The following is a 20,263-nucleotide window of genomic DNA, read 5'->3' on the forward strand; positions in this document are numbered from 1 at the left end:
ATTAAGAGCATATCAAATAGAACTAGGGTATAGTCTATTTCAAGCTCATCTAGGAGGATGGATATAGTTGAGGTATAAGTTTGATTTCTTTAAATTTCTTATGGTGTCTTGCTTCAACCTATTTTCACCATCTTCACTCACAAATTTTGTACCATATGTGCATCCTGTGGTTGAAATAAGTCATTTGCAAGGGAGGAGGGGAATAATAATCAAAGAATAAATGTTCCTTCATATCCTACAATTACATTCATATGTGCTATAGTAACATGTCATCATTGTCTATAACTACACACATATGTACCTTGATAGTAACATTGCATCATGTCCCACAACTTCATGTTTAAACACATCGTTGCCTCAACATAAAAACAGAGAGAATAATAGCCATGTTGGCAACTATACTAACACAAAACAAAAGTTGTGCAAGTGTCCTTAGTATCACATAGAACAAAAAATATGTTGATGATCTTACTAGGTCACACATGAACAAAAGTCATGGCAATGTCCTTAGTACTGCGTATAAAAAATCATGCTGGTGGTCTTTATACCACATAAAACAATCATTGATGATTCAATTGTATGATTGTAACATAGAAGAGGCCAGTCTTAGCTACTAATTCAAATTACAAATTCTTTTTCATACACAATATAAAAAAAATGTTTCTTTCACTTTGCAACATTAAGCTCTTTCTACTTTTCTTAATAAGATCACAAGTAAACTTTTTAATACTCATTCACAAAACATTCTCACCATGGAGTTAACTTGTGAGCCCTTAAGACTCCTATCCACAATTCAACATTTAACTCATACTTTTACTTGTCATAAAATAACATATATTGATTTTTTTTTAATCGTTTCCAAAATAATATACAATCTCGACATACTATAAGAACAATTTGTAAATCTCGAATCTAAAAGATAATGAATCATTATGATTGAAAGAATTATACATAAATAAGAATAACTTTGATGATATTTTACATAGTGAATCAATAGAAGCATTATAAAATTACAATTATATGTTACATTTAAAAAAATGATAAACCAATTTAATTTAAATCATTATGAACGTTTTGTGACCTTCTATTTTATTATTATTATCACAAGATAAGGTGTCCACTATAAAACACCCTCTTAAAATTTGACCAACACAAAATCCTTTTTGTAAAAATATCCTCTCCTATAAAAACCCCACGGCTTGGATTCATCCACGTGTGCATCGAAATGTCCAGATTATCCGATCTGACGGTAAGCATCGAGTCAATCCAGCGGCGCTCATTATCCTGATGCTCGAACCAACGGTAGAGATGATACGATCTATACGTGAAGGCCGTTCTGCCCTAATATAGACTATTTAAATCCCCCTTTATTTGTACATTTCATTATTTGGTTGTTTTTGCAGCACAGCACTCGGATTTGCGTTGCAGGGTTTAGGGTTTTAGCCGGGGTATGTACAGGGTTCGATCCTACGAACTCGCATATTCAAGGTATGCTTTTCAGTCCTACTAGAGGAATACATGTTTCTGAGTTTTTTTATGTAAATACCTGGTTGTTTTCTCTGAAAGCATATTAGTCTTTTAGGTCAAATACCTTTCCGAGAAGAAAAATAATCTTTATCATTTTTTTTCGATTCGAAATTTTTCTAGTCTTAAACCCTAGTAGGCGTCTTTATTGTTGTAGGGTTTTACTGTTAGGTTTACGCGCATCCCTTAAACCCTATGTAGCTCTCAGGGTTTATTGTTATTTTTGTAACTATATTTTTTCACTTCGACTTATTGCGTTAAACCCAAGGTTTTGATGTTTCTATGGTGTCAATCCAGTCCCTTATGTTTTTGTGAGATTTGTATAATGTATTCAGTAAACCCTTTAGGCACTACATGCCATGACGCGTTGTTCGAGACACTGGTTTTTAGCTTGTTCATTGACGTCAAATGGAGCTTGAGTTGCAATGTAGTATCGACTTCACGGGTGAGTTAGAAGCTACCCAAAACTACTTTTAATGAACGATTCTAAAACTTAGTATTGTAAGACGACCAACAACATTGAATAGTCTTTACGAAAGGTCATTTTCCTTTGGATTGAGATTAAAGGCAACTCTGGTCATTAGTTTATTACCTTGAACATGATATATACCTTGTCAACTGCTCTCTTAATTGAGTTTGAACTTTTGACAATTCATTTGTTGTTCCTTCTTCATAGTGCTAAGGGCACAAATTTAACTTTAATTGTCGAACCTGTTCTCCACTTTATGACGTAGATAATTGAATTCTATCATCTATAGAAGATGTTTAAGGCCGCGTGCACTTAAATGGTTAAACCTGTTCTTAGTTTTAGACTAGTTGTTCACTTCGTTATCTATAATGTCTGATCCATCTTTATCTATGGAAAATGTCACTACATAGATGTGTGTTTTAAAGGTGACATCTCTAGATACATTCTCCTTCGCTCTAAATTTAAAGCTGTATAATGCAAGCATAACGTCGTAGAAGGTATGCTATTTGTGAAGCACTACAACGTTACATCAGAAAATAGTACACTGTATAAGACAATTCAATTCTTCTTCCAGAAATTTGGATCTAGAATCTACCTTTTCCATGGCATGTAGGATGTGGTCAATCAATCACAATTTGAGTGTAGTATGGTTTTGGCTATAAATGTCAGCATCTTCTTGCAGTAATCAAGCAATAGTGGAATCATCACATGGTTGTTGTTGTTGTGATATGACCTCGAGTGTCTTTTATCCGAATGAAATTTTTGGCTTCTCTCTAAGTAAATGCACACTTATTTTAATGTTTATGTATGCTGGAATTTGAAGTTAACCGTTATTTCATGCTCTTTATTGAAGAATTGAGCTTCATTTTAATTTATATGTTTTTGAATTTGTTTTTGTGGTTTTTGGGAATTCAAGCTAGGGAGAGGTCAAAGCTTCCTATTCATTGGGCAGGGGAAAATGGCTTTCGCCAATAAATTGGGAAGCCTTCTAAGGCAATCTGTACTAAAGCACACTGGTTCAAGTGCTTCAGCATCCATGCCTTCCATATTTAATGCTGTGCGTTACATGTCATCTTCAAAGCTCTTCATAGGAGGTAATTGCAAGAATTACATGCTATTCAGCTTTTATATATTTTGTGACATCTGATAAAGTTGTCTAAGAAGTTTGTGAATTGTTTGAGTAAATTTGCAGGGCTATCTTGGGGTGTGGATGATTCGTCCCTGAGAGAAGCATTCAGTGATTTTGGTGAGGTGATTGAAGGTAAAAATGAGGGAGGACTCTATTTTGAATCTAAGTCCTTCAATCTATATTGATGGATTATGTTGATTGATTATTAAATTTTTTAATTTTGATACAGCAAGAGTTATCTTGGATAGAGACAGTGGTAGATCAAGAGGCTTTGGTTTTGTCAGCTTTACTAACACTGAGGAAGCTTCAGCTGCAATGTCGGCAATGGATGGCAAGGTGAGCCTTAAGTTTTATTTATAAGAAGTGCATCATTTTTGCCGTACTTAGTCTTGGATTCAAATAATATATCTTAATATCCCCATAAATTGATGAATTGATGTAATCACGTGTGTTGCTCCTGTTTTCTGTTTTGGTCTTCTGCAATTTCTGTGGAATGCATCATTTGTATTAGACTAAAGAATTAGATGAGATCCTCTAGATAAGGTTAGAAAAGTGTATTGGTTATCTCATACGCTTCCTATTATGATTTGATTTAATTCACTCTTGACCAAGCTTAAAAGTTCTGTGTTAACAAGCCCCTGAGCAGGGAAAGGCTAATGAAATCTAATCGTCTTGCTTCAGGAAATTCAAGGTCGTAGTGTTCGTGTTAACTATGCAACAGAGAGAACTGGAGGCTTTGGTGGAGGTGGTGGTGGCTATGGTGGGGGTGGCGGCTATGGTGGTGGCGGAGGCGGTGGTGGTTATGGCGGAGGTGGTGGTAGTTATGGTGGATCTGATGATTTTGGTGGTGGTGGCAGGTCCCGTGATGGATTTGACGAGGACAAGAGTTACTGATCCTGTGGGGAGAAGGATGAATCCCGGGTTAATTAAAGTTTTGCTGATTGAGCATTTTGATCAATTGTTGCACATCTATTGTTGGATTCATGTTTGCCATTTGTTCCTGGTTAGCACTTGGTTACTGTTAGCCTATTTTTTTACTGTGGATATATGTGGGGACTATATATTGATGGTACAAGTAAACAGTTTAGGCACTGTGTCTGAAGCTTACTGGCCAAAGTGTAACTATGGTGCAAACTAGTTTATTGCCAAGTGTTCTTTTCTGAAGTTTGAAATGAAAGATTTTGAATATTGAAAGCTTATTACCAAGTGTGTTCATGTGAGTAGCTCTATAAATATTTCACATTATAGCTTTTCGACCTTTTAGCAAATATTAGAATTTGAAAGCTTCTTATGGGCAAATTATTTTTGGAAAAAGTATGCGAAAGGAAACATAAACCGCTTCTTTGTCCCAGATGGAATTGATTCGTTCTTTGCCTATAATTGAGAACATTTTTTTGGGTTATTGTAATTATTTTGATGTGGTCAAGGACCTCGACAATATTTCGTACTTTGTCATGAAAGTTGTCACTAGAATTTATTCCTAACGTTATAGGCTATCTTTAAGACGATTTCCAGGAAGCTGAAGGTTGAGAGGCATGTCCATTAAATTGTGGAATTTGTCCAACTAATTGAAAAATCAATATTCAGAGATTTCTCTACTTCATTCATAGTTCTTTTATGATTTTGGTTTTATGGCTTGTGATTGTTAAATCCTGTTAATTAAATAACAGAGATTGTTTGACCTTTGAGGCTTACATTCAGAGATTTGGAAGACAACACGCTTTAAGCTTGCCAGGTCTATAATGGTAAATCATTGTACTGGTCCTTTAAGCTTCAAAGTAACATACAAGATAGGCATCGAAGTGTTACAGCTAGGGATTGGCGCATCCTAACAGAAGCTAGTTTGGGTTCTTACCTTTCCTATCCTTTCGAAAAGGGATTTGCATAGGTTTTGGAGGGAGTCTTCTCCATGTAAATAGGCTTTTAAATTGTGAATCTTCTGGTAATCCTTAGTTTTCCTTAACGTTTAAAAAGCCTTTGGAAATGGGATCTGCATGTGTCCTCCATTTAAATTGCATATTGATTTTTTTGATTGTTTAAGGCATGCATGAGTTTTGGATTAGTGTTCTCTATCTAAATTGCCAACTTCAATGTTGAATTTTCTGGGAGTTTAAGATATGCATAGGTTTTTGAGGAGTGTTCTCTGTTTAAATTGTCACTTCTGAATATGTCCTGATTGTTTTTTAAGATACTACGTTTCTTGCAACTATTTTACTGGCCCAAGCTGAAGGGTTGGGGATAAATAAACGTTTCGAGCTAATGAAAATACATGCAGAAATGGAGAGCAAATCTTGAGGTTCGTTAATATAAGTATTTTGAGCGCGGTGTACAAATCTTGCAAAGAAAGTCCATAAATAACTCGATGTTGCCATTGAAGGAAAGGTGTGTATGTACCTACGATTGATAAAATCTTAAGCGAGTTTAGCTTGTCGGCCCCTACTGGAGTTTTAATAATGCATTGAAACTCGAATGATAGCAGGTTTTTCTTACCCTTCCAAGTTCATGATTTTTCAGCCTTACAATGTTTTCAAAAACAAATCTGTTGTGTTTAGAAGATACCCAAATATATGTTAAAGAACTAATACATAGGCTTATTGTAGCATATGATAATTGGTTGGTTTTGTGTTGGAAGTGGGAGTACCGTAGAATTTTTTAAAAAAATTATAAGGAAGATTAAATGTCTAGGAGGGAAATATGTTTACATAAATTGTATTATATATATTTTGTTTTCTTGTTTCAGTAAAATCTAGTAATATATTGAATACAATTATGAACGCCTAGCCCTGGAAATTAGAGAGTACTAGAAATTAGGAGAAATGGCTATCCACCATGACATCCATTGTAATGGGTATCGATGATGTCCATTATAATGAATGGGGGGGTATTGATGACTTTAGGGGCTGGATAATAACTATAAATTAGAACAATCCCACCCTATTATTCAAACAATGAATGGGGGGTATTGATGACTTTAGGGGCTGGATAATAACTATAAATTAGAACAATCTCACCCTATTATTCAAACAAGTTCTGATTAATTAATATTATATTATATACATCTCACCGTATTATTCAAACAAGTTCTGATTAATTAATATTATATTATATACATCTCACCGTGTTATTCAAAGTTCAAAATAAGTAATGATACGATTAGTATCATATTATATACATCTCACCCTATTATTAAAAAACATATTGATTAAACCCACTTTCATGTAATGTGCTCTACCTAGCTTAATTAATATAATTATATATATATATATTTTACTTAATATCATGATATATACATCTCACCCTATTAAATAATGATTAAACCTACTTTCATGTAAAGTGCTCTACCTTAGCTTAATTAATATAATCTTATATATATTTTATCTTTTGTGTTTTAACTATGGTAATTATTATAGTTTTTAATGTACAAATTTATTATAATTAATATAGATTACATAATAATTAACAATATCAATTTAAAAACTCTTTTATAAAAAAGATTATATAATAGTTTTAGAATTGTTTTTGAAAAATATACATTTAATGAACCGAGTAAAATGATTATAAATATAAAGATTTTTCATTAAATAAGTGCAAATTACAAAGAATTATAAATTTTGATATTACTTTTCAGCTGTTGTTTAAGATATTTGTAACTAGCCTTGCTTCCCTAATCAACATAGCAACCGTGTATCTACTAGCTTAATTTCCTGATCAACATGGCAACTATTTCTACTAGTTTTAGTGAGCACTCATGATAAGGTCAAATTGATAGGACATTCCTCATTGCTTTCTTTGTCATATCTTCCTGATTTAAATCAAATTGAATCTATAATTCAAACAACTATATCATCATGATTTTGGATTTCGTCGTGAACGCCTTTAGTTTCATATTTGAGATGGGACCTAATAGTGCGAATTCAAAATCTCACATTAGAAAAAGGTCCGACTTTAGGAAGAGATGAGATGCTTGTTATTGCACTAATTTATTAAAGCGTCCATATTATTCACATCAGATGATTGGATTGAAGAATGACGCTGCAGTATTAAATTATAATGTGAAAATGGAACCAAAAGATTTACCATGTTTACTTGCTTGTTAATTATGTATTCTTCATCGTTTTGAACTATATAATGTGAAGGAAGTGTGCGTCCTTATTAATTTCTTTTAGTAGGATGTGAGAAAGCAAATGAAAAAACCAAGAACAGGATGGGTCTCTTATAGAAATTTGCTTATTTTCCATTTCAGGTATTCCCATTGTAAAAGACAAAAGGAATGGTAAAATCTCCTTCAACTAGTACACCACACAATTACCCAAGCTAATTCAGTTTTTAGTTTTGGTTTAATGGGATGTTTCTATGTCTTATCTATTTTAGTTGTTTTTGTTGTGAGTAAAAATGTTGTTCTTTGTCGTTTTGTCCTAGAAAACTCTTTAATTCCTTGCTTTCAATATCTTCTAAATAAAGACGAAGGCAAGTCTTCCAAAGGCATAAGGAGACCAAAGATTTGTGTATGTTTGGCTAGGATATGAAAATTTGCAAGAAGATTGTTTGGAGTGCTTTTGACTAACCTAAATGAGTATAGAGCAATTGCCAACATATATGTGAGAAAGAACTAGATATCATTGAATGATACCGATCCACAAGACACATGCTTAGAAGGATCAAAATATTTAGGTTTTGCGAATCAATATAGATCCCCATGGACTTTCATACTCTATATTGTAATGAATGTTATTTTTGATTCATTTAGATCCCCTCTTCATTTAAAGCACTTGATAACCATTTGAGAAACTATCCCCGAAAATTGTCCCTCTGGACCAAAATCTCTAAGTGAAATGTTGTATGATTGTGCCTCTACTTAAGAGAATGAAGTTTTGAAGGAACGAGTCTCCAAAAAGATTCAAGGTTTGATGGTGTTGGTGAATCCAAATAAATGTGCTACAATAGTTTGGAGCAGTTTAGCTTTAGTAGATTAAGTATAGTTTCCAAATCATTTAATTTTGGCTCCTTTAAAAATTGTGAGAAGTAATTGTTAGTAAAAATGAAAAGTTAATATTTAGAATTTCGATTTGAAAAGTAGTTATAATAAATGTCTTATATTGTTAGTTTTGTCATGATTTGTAATTTAAATTTTTTTTTTATACTAAATGATATAAAATTGTATAAGATCTCTAAACATTTAGCCAATAAAAATTCAAATAAATTATTGTATAAAAAAGTAATTAATAGAATTTGCATGGTTATTTAAAAAAAATAAAATATTAATATTGGCTAGAAAAATAATTATTTTTGATTGGATAGAATTTGCAATAAATAAAAATCCATAATAGAAAATAAAAATCAATTTTCTAGGTTATCTAAAAATTCATGTGGAATTCGATAGGGGGGTTTACTTTCACCCTTCCTCTTTGTGGTAATGGCAGAGGCTTTGGGGTGCTTGACAAATCATAGGCGCTCCTCGGGGTAATGGAAAGGGTATGCAGGTGGTCAGGAAATTTGGATTCGTTTACACGAATGCAATATGCTGACGACACAACCCTTCTCACCAATCCAATATGAGAGAAGTGGAAGAAATAAAGGAGACTTTGGATCGGTATGTAACATTATCAACACAACTAATGCAGAAGAACCCAATAGTGTCTTTTTCAATGCCAAGAGTGCAAGACAATTGTGGATTACTTGGTTTCATGCTAGAATCAATCCCGACCAAATAACCTGATGGACCAGTGTTAAAGGGACTTATGAAAATGTCCCTATGGAAGGATATAATAGACAAATGTGACTCCAATGTTGTGGATTACTGTGGTTGATGGATAACTTTAGCAGGACGAATCACAATGATTAAGGCGATGCTTGTTTCTATTCTCACTCATGTAATATCTTGCATGCAACTTACAAGAAAGACAACTTTAAGGTTAGATGGAACAATGAAGAGATTTATATGGGAAGACTCAAATGACATTCAATGTGTTTCACTAGTCTGTTGGGATATATTACAAAGGATTGTTCTGAATAGTGGTGCTAGAATCAAGAGTCTATTAAAGCAAAATTAAGCCCTTGGTGCTAATTTGGTATGAGAATTTTATGTCTTCCATAATAACTTGTGGTGCAAGATGTGTCAAAGCAAATGTTTAGACAATGATGAGCCTAGAAAGATCTTGACCATTATAAATGCCCATGTGGTTGACATGTTTGAAAGTTTTTAATAACAAAGCATTTAACTTGGAAAATCAATAATGATGAAAAGATAAACTTTTGGAGAAATTTCATGGAATGACCATAGGTCTCTTATTGATTCTTTGATCCTTAGAGATTGTTGCTAGCAAGAAATTTAGGAACACATATCGGAGTTCTGAGCCCCAATGAGTTTTTGTAGTTGTAGTTGTAGTCTTACAACTTAGACTTATTCCTATTAAGGAAGGCATGTAATAGATCTAAATAGTTGATTACTTAGTTAGCAAAATATAGATAACATATATAATCCATAAGATTAAGACCCAAAAATGATTAGATTGATTGCATTCATAGAGTATATCATTTAAACCCTTATATCTCCTTATACATTCATATCACGTTTCTTCCTTTATACTGGTGAATGTATCTTATAATATCTTTATAGTTACAAGATGAGATGCCACCCTTGTATGGTACCCCTAGCCTATATGCTATGTTTCAATCCTTGTGCTTCACAACTTTGATGCAGTGAGATGCAACATGATTCTTTGAAGTTTATTTGGTTGCCCTATACCCGCCAACATCACCCCCCCTTCTAAACTTTGAGTTGTCCTTAAGTCAACTTTGTTGTGTCAAAAGGATATCCTATATATCTGGAAGGCTCTAGATATTATTCTTCCACTGGGTTGTGGCCAAGTGTAGTTAATGAATATGGATATGGAGCTACAATAGTTGTTATCTTGCCTTCAAAATGGTGGTAGGAATTTGGAGGTTCTGGGAGAAGTGTTAGGCATCTTGGAGTATGCCAGTGATATGTGCTAACTGTAGTAGAGTTGGTGAAAGCAGTCTCTGGTCTAGTCCTTTTGTTCTTTGAGGTGCTGATATTGTCCATGCAAGGTTTCAATGTTTGCTTGTGCCTTCCCTTTTGGATCATGTCGTGCATCGTAGGTAGTTGATTTATTAGTGATCTCCAACTCCATTTTATCTATCTCATATTTGAGTGGGGTCACTATTGTTGGCTATTCTAAGAAAAACTGATATAGGCTATTGACATCCCCCTCAATGTTCGTCATGGTGTTGATGCGATTCTCCAATGTGGAGTGGGTTGTGGCACACTTCTACCTTTTGTCATCTATTCTAACCTTGTTTAGCTTGGTAGTCACTTGTTGTTTCAAAGTATCTTTTTGTAGTGTTGTATCTTTGAGAACTACATCCATTAGCTTCTGTAACTGTACTGGAAGTGGCTGGGAAGAGTCTCCTTGAATATGAGGAAACTTGAGTTGGATATTTTTTTATCATATATTCTAATAACTTTGCATTATTCGTTCACATGTTGTTGGAGGAGTTCCTCCTGAGTCGTTTGATGTTAAATATCCCCAAGCTAAAACTTCTGGATTGGGGGGATGCTATTGAAATCAAGTTGGGGTCTGACCAAAGGAAACTAGAAAAGTTATGGTGAGGTGATTGGTTTGATTTGCTTTTGTTTGACTAGGAAGTCCTTAATGTGCTGTATGAGGGATCATGCCGAGGATAATTGAGTTTTCGAGGATGTTGGAGGTTGTGAGGACTATTTTGATGATGTTTCTTTATATTTCGCTTCTTCTTCGCATATTCTTTGATAAGCTCTTACAGTGGCATCCTTTATTTATGCCTAAATCGTGTTGGCGACCTCTAGTTTGTTGAGCATCAACTTATCTAGCCTTTGTTTGGTTAAGAGTTCTTTTGTTTATATCTCCAAACTTTTTACTTTTGTGGAGTAATTGTTGGAGCTACTTTGTCAATGGCTTGTAGTTTGAGCTACTCTTCTTTTGTTGCTTTCTCCCTTCTTGCCTTTAGTGCTTCAGTTAGGGTGTCCAAAATGATGTGCATTAGATCCTCCAATGTTTTGTTGGAGGCCATCAACTGTTAGATGATAGCATTTTCTATTGCTACCTTGTTAGTTGTGGTTAGCTTCTGGTAGATACATTCTTCAACACTTCTTGGTTGAATAACCCACTGTAAGTTTATATTCATCAATTGGTCTTGGAGGTACTTGAATCGAGGTCTCTTCCTAACCTTCTTCTACTTCTTCAGTATTAATTGTCTACAAGGAGATCAGTTTCGTTCCTTTTCCTTTTGTCATTTTTACTTCTTTTTTGCACTAATTTGCAGGTAGTGCTTCAATTGCCTCTTTTTCAATTGGATCCCTTCGTGGAGGGGTAGTGGGAGGTGGCCTTTTCCTTGGTTGGTTCCTCTTGCCTTGTGTAGATTCTTGTTGGAACCATCTGGATCTCCTCTGAGTGGGGACTGGTGGTCCCTTTATTTCAAATGTGCCAATTCCTCATTTGGCATGTGGTTGTTGTTGCTGCTACTAGCTCTCTGTTGGGGTTTCTGGGAGCTGGTGTTCCATCCTCTTTACTAGTTGGCGGTTCAGATAAACAGGAAGATGCTGAATCTGAAGATGGCGGGGCTTCAGATGCCGGGTTTCAGGTGGACCTGGGTGACCGGGCCACTAGGAAGGTACCTTCTGAGGAGGACCCTTGTGATAGGGTCTCCTCACGTGATCCTTGGTTGAATCAACCTGTCAAGGGGGCCATTGAGTGTGCTTTTCTTGCTGGTGCTATGGAGAATAGCTGGGCATCTTTGTTTAGAGTCAAACTTATTGGGAAGTCTTCCTTCCCCCCTGTCTCTGTCATTTGTGATAAAGATAGCAGTAAGGTGACTCTTTCGATTTCGGATCAAGTGATAGACCATAATATTGCTATTATGGAGCTTACCCTTTTTGGGAAATTTTTTGGGCCCAAACCCAACATTGATGTGGTAAGGGTTTTTGTAAGTTGAAGATGGAAGCTTAAAGGATAGGTCGATATTTTTGCTCTTCCGTGGGGTTTCTTCTCCTTTGCGTTCTCATGTGCTGAGGATATCCCGACGATCCTTTGCGGGGGACCATGGGTTATGAGAAGATCTTCCTTAACCCTAAAAAAATGGGCTCCTAATATGGATATGTCAGATGCCTTTTTTGAAACAGTTTCTATATGGGTGAAACTCTTGGGGCTCCCTTTAGAATATTGGCATGAAGACATCTTTAAGGGTATTGCTAGAGTGTTTGGGTAGCTACTTTCGATTGAACCTATGACGGCTGCTCGGAAAAGAATGGTTTACGCTAGGATTTGTGTGGGGGTAGCAGATCTAAGGATCTTCCTTCCTCAGTTGAACTCATTTCGAAGATGAGATTGTTGTTCCAGGTCATTGAATATGAATCGTTGCCTTTTGTTTGTTTCTTGTACAAGAAGACTGGACATTGGGCAAAAAGATGCCCTCAAAACAATAAGAAAGATGAAAATGGTAATAAAGGCCCTAGGGTTTGGAAGCCTAAGCAATCACTGAATGGGGATCAGGGTAGTAACGAAAATAACAAGCCTAATATGCATAATGAGGTCCATGTGGATAGCAATGTTGGAGAAAATAACAAGCTGCCTAACAATCCTAATGAGGTCCAAAGGGATAGCAATGTCAGAGAGGATGCTCATCACTTTGAGCATATTATGGGCACTAAGGAGAAAGGTCAGAAGGAAAACGGTACTGGAAATATATAGGAAGTGCAGAATAGTGAGATGAAGGAGGAGGACCAAGAAGATGCTCGATGTAATGCCCTGATATAGGGGGAAAAAGAAAATATTTTTTAGAGTTGTTGAGATGGCTGACACTGAGGAGGAAGATATGGAAGATAATCTGGAGGAGGGAGAAATGAACCCGAACGATGCTAGATCCAGATACATTTCTCCTAGTACCAGAAGAAGTGAGGTTGAAGGGGAAGGGTCAAACCTTATATGTACTTTCAAGGACCATCAATCTTCACCGGTTTGGGGCTCTTCTTTTGGAAATATTCTTTCAGGATTGATTAAGATCCCCATTCCAGGTGATTCTTCATCTCAAAATTCTAATGGAGGTCATTCTGATTTGGACCAGAATATGGTCATTCTAGACTTGATGCAATCCCCTAAAGGAAAAAGAGAATATAAGTCTGGAGCAGATTGAGTTTGACGATGAGATTAACTATACTAAAGTGGAAAAGAAGAAGAAGAAAACGCAACATAAACCTGGTGTTGGTGTCACTACTCGAAACAGAGTCAGAGCGGATTGCGAACCTTCTTAGCGTGTGGGTAGGAAATCGAATAGGTGGCAAAGAGAGCAGGAGTGTATGCAAAACATTACGGATGGATCACAAAAGATGACCCATGAAAGTCTTTTTAACTCTCCTGGTAAGAAATGAAGATTTTATCCTAGAATATTAGACGTATGAATAGGTGTCATAAACAAGACATAGTTCGTAATTTGGCTAGGGATCATAGACCAGACATTTTGCTTATTCAAGAGACTAAAATGTCTAAAGAAAGAGTGTAGAAAATAAAGTTTTTCAAATTTTGTGAGTCTCAAGGAAGTAGTTCTGATGGGGCTTCTGGAGAAGCTGTCACTTTGTGGAATTCTCATTTTATTCAAGGTGTTCCTCTTTGTCATGATGATAACCATGTTGCTACATTGTTTAAACATACTAGGGATGGTTTTTCTTTGATATTATCTAATATTTATGCGCCTAACAACAAAATCTCTAGGAGAAAATTTTGGCCAAACTTTCTTTTTTTTTCGCTATAAACATCCTAATATCCCTTGGCTGGTTATAGGAGATTTCAACACTCCTCTCCAGGAGATTAAGGAATTTGGGGGTTCTCAAATACAACTTGATAGCAAACAGGACTTGGCTGATTTTATCAATGATCAGTGCCTTATGGATCTTGACTTGACTGGAGCCTCTTTCACTTGGTCAAATCGCAGAGTTGGGGTTGACTTGATTCAAGTGATGCAGGAGCATCCCCGGTTCACAATAATCTTGCATCAACAAAAAAAAAAACATTTTCCTTTATGTTTTGTTTTCTATTTGTAGTTTCAGTTTTCCTTTCTGTGTGTCTCGGTTTTGGCTCAACGGATCTTGTGGAGTTAGATTCTACTTGAAGACTTGATCATCTTTCTTTCTTTCAAACTGCATCTCATTTGGATCACTTTCTAGCAAGATATCACCACCGATTTCCATGACAATTTCTTGTTACCGGTTGTTCCTGTGTTACCAGTTGCCTGAGATCTATTTTGGTGATCTACCGGAACCCATTCTAAAGCTTGCAGAGCCTTGAGCGTTGATATCGATGTTTCTTGGCATGTGGCCGACCTTCTATGTTTCTTCCTTTGAATTTTCTGAAGGAATCTCTGGGCAAAGCCCGACCTTGTTCATTTTGCACGTTAGGTCTTGTTCTTCGAGTTTTGACCCTTTTTGGGCCGACTGGATCCTTTGGATCGATATACATATTTGTAATCATGCTTTAGAATGTAATCAATTAGAATCAATCAGAGTATAAAATAGATAGACTGTGCCTAGAAGATAGATCTTTCGATTCAAGGTCCTGGTTGTGACCTATTCTACCAGGCCTATGTGTCGATATGTTGTGACCCGGTTGTTATCGGTAGGATGTAATAAAGTTTCATGCAATAAAAACTATCTGTTATGCATTGTCTCCATCACATATGTGTGTTTTTGTTGTGTTTACTCTTGCTGACTGGTCTGGACTGATCTCCTTGAGGTCCCTCCTCACCGGTGATTGTTTCAAGTGGTATTAGAGTGAAGTTTCATTCCGGAGTTTGCGTGTCTTGAATTTATGTTATAGGGTGGCAGATTGCAGATCCGACCTGTGATTGCAAAGGACTAGCGTGAATCGATGGCGCAAAGAGGAACTAGGAATGGTGGAGCGCGTGTGAATGCATACCCTGCTATGATGGAGATGTTGCGAGGAATAACAACTCGGTTATAAGACGTGGAGATAGCCCAGAGAAGAGGCCGACATATTGAAGATGTAAGTGAAGATGAAGGAGAAGAAGCCCCGACAAAACAAGTAAACCTACCGGCAGTTGATCCAGATGAAGAAAGGTTTTTAAGGGTTTTGAGTAGGGCGAACACTAAACCTCATTTACCCCACCGAAATATGATGGGAAGTTAGATTCAAATGAATTGATGGATTGGATCTCGGAGATGGAGAAGTATTTTGATTTTGAAAACACTGCAGAAGAGAGGAAGGTGAAATATGCCTATACCCGGTTGAAAGGTCATGCATCTCTTTGGTGGGAGCATTTGCAAATTGATAGACAAAGAAGAGGTAAAGAAAAGATTAAGACATGGGATCAGATGATTGATAAGTTAAAATCAAAGTTTGTCCCGACGAATTATCAAGTGGATTTATTTTGGAAATTGTAGAACCTGAGATAGAAGGAATCTAGTGTGAAGGAATACACCGAAGCATTTTACAAGTTGAACATCAGATCCAGACATGCTGATGATGAAGTTGAATAAATTGCAAGATATTTGAATGGATTGCAGATGTCTATACAAGATGAACTCAGTATGATCAAATTGGAGAGTGTTGAAGAGGCTTACCAGTTTGCACTAAAGGCTGAAGAGAAATTGAACAAAAGACATGAGCAGAGACAAAGAGGTAGAGGTGGAAGGTTTATCAGAGGAAGAGGAACCGATATAGATCATAACAAGGACAAGGAAGTGAGCAAAGAAGGTAATTCATACCAGAAAGATGACATAAATTTCTACCAGAGGAGAGAACCAGATGGTTACCAGAATGAGAACTTTGGAAGACAAGACAAGAGGACATTTAGAGGAACTTGCTTTAAGTGTGGAGGAGAAGGACACCATGCATTTGAATGTAAGAAGATAGAGGCTACCAAAAGAGCAGCAGTGATGGAAGAAAACCCCACCAGATCAGACAATAAACTGGAAGATGGAGAACCGTTGATGATGAGGAGAGATTTGTGTTATACTGAAGGAGATGAAGAACCCTTGCAGAGGAAGAACCTGTTCAAGACCAGATGTAAGGTATCCGGTAAGTGTTGTAAAGTTGTTATTGATAGTGGTAGTTCAGATAATCTTGTTTTAGAAGAGATGGTGAATAAGTTGAAATTGGAGAGATTGAAACACCCTAAGCCTTATCAAATAGCATAGATTCTGGATGAACATAATTTGTTAGTAAGTGAACAGTGTTTGGTAAAATTAAAAATTGGGAATTATCATGATGAAGTTTTGTGTGATATTATGCGTATGGATATTTGTCATCTTTTGTTAGGAAGACTTTGGCAGTTTGATAGACATGCAATGCATGCATGGAGGAAGAATACATAAACTATTGTGGCAAATGGGATGAAGAAAACCTTGTTACCTTTGGAGGAACCTTTGAAGGGTGAAGTCTGTACAAATGCTAGAATCTGTTTAGTAGATGGAAGGAAAGTCATGGATGGATTGAGACATGAGAATGTGTGTTTTGCCTTAATTCCTAAGAAGACTGAGAGACCGAAACCAGAAGGAGAACACCTGACAGAGATAAGGTATTTGCTGACAGAATATGAGGACATCATTTCAGATAATGTACCTGATGGATTGCCACCTGTTAGAAGTATTAGTCATTGCATGGACTTGGTTCTCAGAGCTAGTTTTCCTAACAAAGCTGCACGCCGGTTGACATCGACAAAGACTGAAGAATTGAATAGACAAGTGCAGGAGCTATTGAAAAAAGGTTTGATCAGGGAGAGTCTGAGCCCTTGTGCAGTACCAACATTATTGGCACCTAAGAAGAATGGAGAATGGAGGATGTGTACTGATTCAAGAGCAATAAACAAGATCATAGTGAAATACCAGTTTCCTTTGCCTAGGATAGATGACATGATGGAATGTTTGAGTGGAGAAAAATACTTTACAAAGACAGATTTGAAGAGTGGATATCATCAGATCAATATCAGAGAAGGTGATGAAGGGAAGACAACATTTAAGACAAATGAAGGACTATATGAATGGTTGGTGATGCCTTTTGGATTGACTAATGCATCGAGCACTTTCATGAGGCTGATGAATGAGGTATTAAAAAAATTCTTGGGTAAGTTTGTTATTATGTATTTGGATGACATTCTGATTTTCAGTAGAACAAAAGAGGAGCATTTGTTGCAGTTAAGACAAGTTTTATAGAGGTTGAGAGAAGAAAAGTTGCTAATCAATATCAAGAAGTGTACTTTCATGTAGGATGAGTTAGTCTAATTAGGATTTGTGATATCTGAGGATGGTTTGAAGATGGAACTTGAGAAAGTGAAATCCATTGTTGAGTGGCCTACACCATAAAGCATTGGAGAGGTAAGATCATTTCATGGATTGGCTAGTTTTTACCGGAAGTTTATCAGAAATTTCAGTTCAGTTTGTAACCCTATGATTGAGACCATGAGAGGAGATTAGAAGGAATTTAAGTGGACCACCAGAGCAAACACAAGTTTTGAAGTGTTGAAGCAGAAAGTGACTGAGCAACCTGTGTTAGCTTTATCGAATTTCAATAAGGTATTCCAAGTAGATTGTGATGCAAGTGGAACAACAATAGGAGCAGTTTTGAGTCAAGAAGGGAGAGCAATAACATATTTCAGTGAGAAATTGAAATAATTCCTGGAAGAGATATTCAATGTATGATCATGAATTTTATACCATAGTTCAAGCCTTGATGAAATGGAGTCACTACTTGTTGCCTAAGGAGTTTGTGTTGTATACAAATCATCAAGCTTTGCAGTATTTGAACAGTTAGAGTAAGTTGAATCAGAGACATGAGATGGGTAGAATTCTTGCAGAGTTACACCTTTGTGTTGAAGCATAGAAGTGGGAAATCTAACAAATTTGCTGATGCATTGAGTAGGAGAAGGAATTTGTTGACAGAAATGAGAGTGACAATATTAGGTTTTGAAGATTTGAAGACCTTGTATGATGAAGACCAAAATTTTGAAGAACCTTGGAAAGCATGTAGAGAACCGATTATGGTTGATAGGAGAAAATGGTGGGATTATTTCATTCAGGATGGGATGTTATTAAGGGGAGTTCAATTATGCATACCTAAGAGTTTCATGAGAGAGAACCTAATCAAAGAGAAACATAGTGGAGGTTTAAATTGACATTTTGGTATTGACAAAATAGTTGCATTGGTGAGTGAGGAGTACTTTTGGCCCCAGATTCATAAGGATGTTAAGAGATATGTGCAGAGTTGTATAGTTTGTCAAGTTGCAAAAGGTAGTAGTCAGAATGTGGGATTGTATAAACCTTTGACAGTACTGGTAAGACCTTGGGAGGATATAAGCATGGATTTTGTACTTGGATTTCCTGAGACACCTAGAGGGAATGATTCTATATTTGTGGTAGTGGATATATTTTTGAAGATGGCTCAATCCATACCTTGAAAGAGGACATCAGATGCATTGCATGTCGCAAACCTATTTTTCAAGGAAGTGGTAAGATTGCATGGATTACCTAAGAGCCTAGTTTCAGACAGAGACACTAAGTTTGTTGGCTATTTTTGGAGAACACTTTGGAAGAAGATGAAGATAGATTTGAAGTTTAGTTCTACTTTCTATCCACAGACCGATGGACAAACAAAAGTAGTTAACCAGAGTTTGGGAAACTTGTTGAGATGTTTAGTGGGAGATAAAATTGAAAGTTGGGATTTGATCCTTGCACAAGCAGAGTTTGCCTATAACAATTCAGTGAATAGAAGTACTAGAAAAACACCTTTTGAGATTATTACCAGAGTGCATCCTAGAGGAATAGTAGAATTGAGAGACATTAGTAGTGAAGACCGAAAGAGTTCAGAAGTATAAGAGTTTGCAGATCACATGGCAACATTGCATATTCAGGTTAAACAACATTTGGAAGACATGAACAACAAATATAAGGAGAAGGAAGATGAGAAGAGGAGACATAAGGAATTTGAAGTTCGTGATGAAGTGATGGTATACTTGAGAAAAGAGAGATTCCCGGCTGGAACTTATAATAAGATGCAGATGAAGAAGTTTGGACCCTGTAAGATTCTGAGAAAGTTCAGTTTTGGAAATGCATATGAAGTGGAGCTACCAGATAGTCTAAGTATTTCACCTATATTCAACATTGCAGAATTTCATGAGTACCATGAACCAGAATTCAGTGAGGACAATGTTGCAAACTTGGAGAAACAATTGCCCCAGAAGGAATCATATCAGATTGAAGAGATTTTGGACAGTAGGATTGGGCATAGTACTCGAAATAGTCAGTACAAAGAATATCTTGTGAAGTGGAAGAATAGACCAACTGAAGATTCATCTTGGATTTCTCAGGTAGAGGTAGATCACCTTGGTTTCCCTCTGACCCTAACAAAGTGAGAGGCTCACTTTTCATTAACCCTAGATGTTTGATGCAGGAGCATCCCCGGTTCACAACAATCTTGCATCAACAAAAAAAAAAAACATTTTTCTTTATGTTTTATTTTCTATTTGTAGTTTCAGTTTTCCTTTCCGTGTGTCCCGGTTTTGGCTCACCGGATCTTGTGGAGTTGGATTCTACTTGAAGACTTGATCATCTTTCTTTCTTTCAAACCGCATCTCATTTGGATAATTTTCCGACAAGATATCGCCATTGATTTCCATGATAGTTTCTTGTTACCGATTGTTCCTGTGTTACTGGTTGCCTGAGACCTATTCTGGTGATGTACCAGAACCTATTCCAAAGCTTGTGGAGCCTTGAGCGTTGATGTTGATGTTTTTTGGCATGTGATTGACCTTCTGCGTTTCTTCCTTTGGATTTTCTAGAGGAATCTCTTGGTAGAGGCCGACCTTGTTCATTTTGCACGTCAGGTCTTGTTCTTCGGGTTTTGATCCTTTTTGGGCCGACTGGATCCTTTGGATCGATATATATATATGTGTGTGTGTGTGTGTGTGTAATCATGCTTTAGAATGTAATCAATTAGAATCAATCATAGTATCAGATAGTTAGACTGTGCCTAGAAGATAGATCTTTTGATTCAAGGTCCCAGTTGTGACCTATTCTACCAGGCCTTTGTGTCAGTATGTTGTAACCCGGTTGTTACCAGTTGGATGTAATCAAGTTTCAT

The 20,263-nt window shown here is 36.3% G+C and overlaps 1 protein-coding gene across 1 annotated transcript; it reads left to right on the top strand.

The window, feature by feature from the left end:
* The first annotated feature begins 1,330 nt into the window (after positions 1-1,330).
* On the top strand, positions 1,331-4,324 carry LOC131072572 (glycine-rich RNA-binding protein 3, mitochondrial). Its single transcript, XM_058008757.2, has 5 exons — positions 1,331-1,488; positions 2,910-3,087; positions 3,186-3,254; positions 3,352-3,458; positions 3,804-4,324. Exons 2-5 carry the CDS (start codon positions 2,952-2,954, stop codon positions 4,014-4,016), a joined length of 525 nt encoding a protein of 174 aa, XP_057864740.1. The 5' UTR covers positions 1,331-1,488; positions 2,910-2,951; the 3' UTR covers positions 4,017-4,324.
* The last annotated feature ends 15,939 nt before the right edge of the window (positions 4,325-20,263 follow it).

This window comes from Cryptomeria japonica, chromosome 10 (genome assembly GCF_030272615.1).
Source record: "Cryptomeria japonica chromosome 10, Sugi_1.0, whole genome shotgun sequence".
In the NCBI taxonomy this organism is placed as follows: Eukaryota; Viridiplantae; Streptophyta; class Pinopsida; order Cupressales; family Cupressaceae; genus Cryptomeria; species Cryptomeria japonica.

Bases quoted from the DNA above. Each gene is read 5' to 3' on its own strand.
- LOC131072572 (XM_058008757.2), top strand. From the start codon at position 2,952: ATGGCTTTCGCCAATAAATTGGGAAGCCTTCTAAGGCAATCTGTACTA. The intron at 3,088-3,185 runs GTAATTGCAAGA...GTAAATTTGCAG, and splicing joins TTCAAAGCTCTTCATAGGAG to GGCTATCTTGGGGTGTGGAT. The intron at 3,459-3,803 runs GTGAGCCTTAAG...GTCTTGCTTCAG, and splicing joins TGTCGGCAATGGATGGCAAG to GAAATTCAAGGTCGTAGTGT.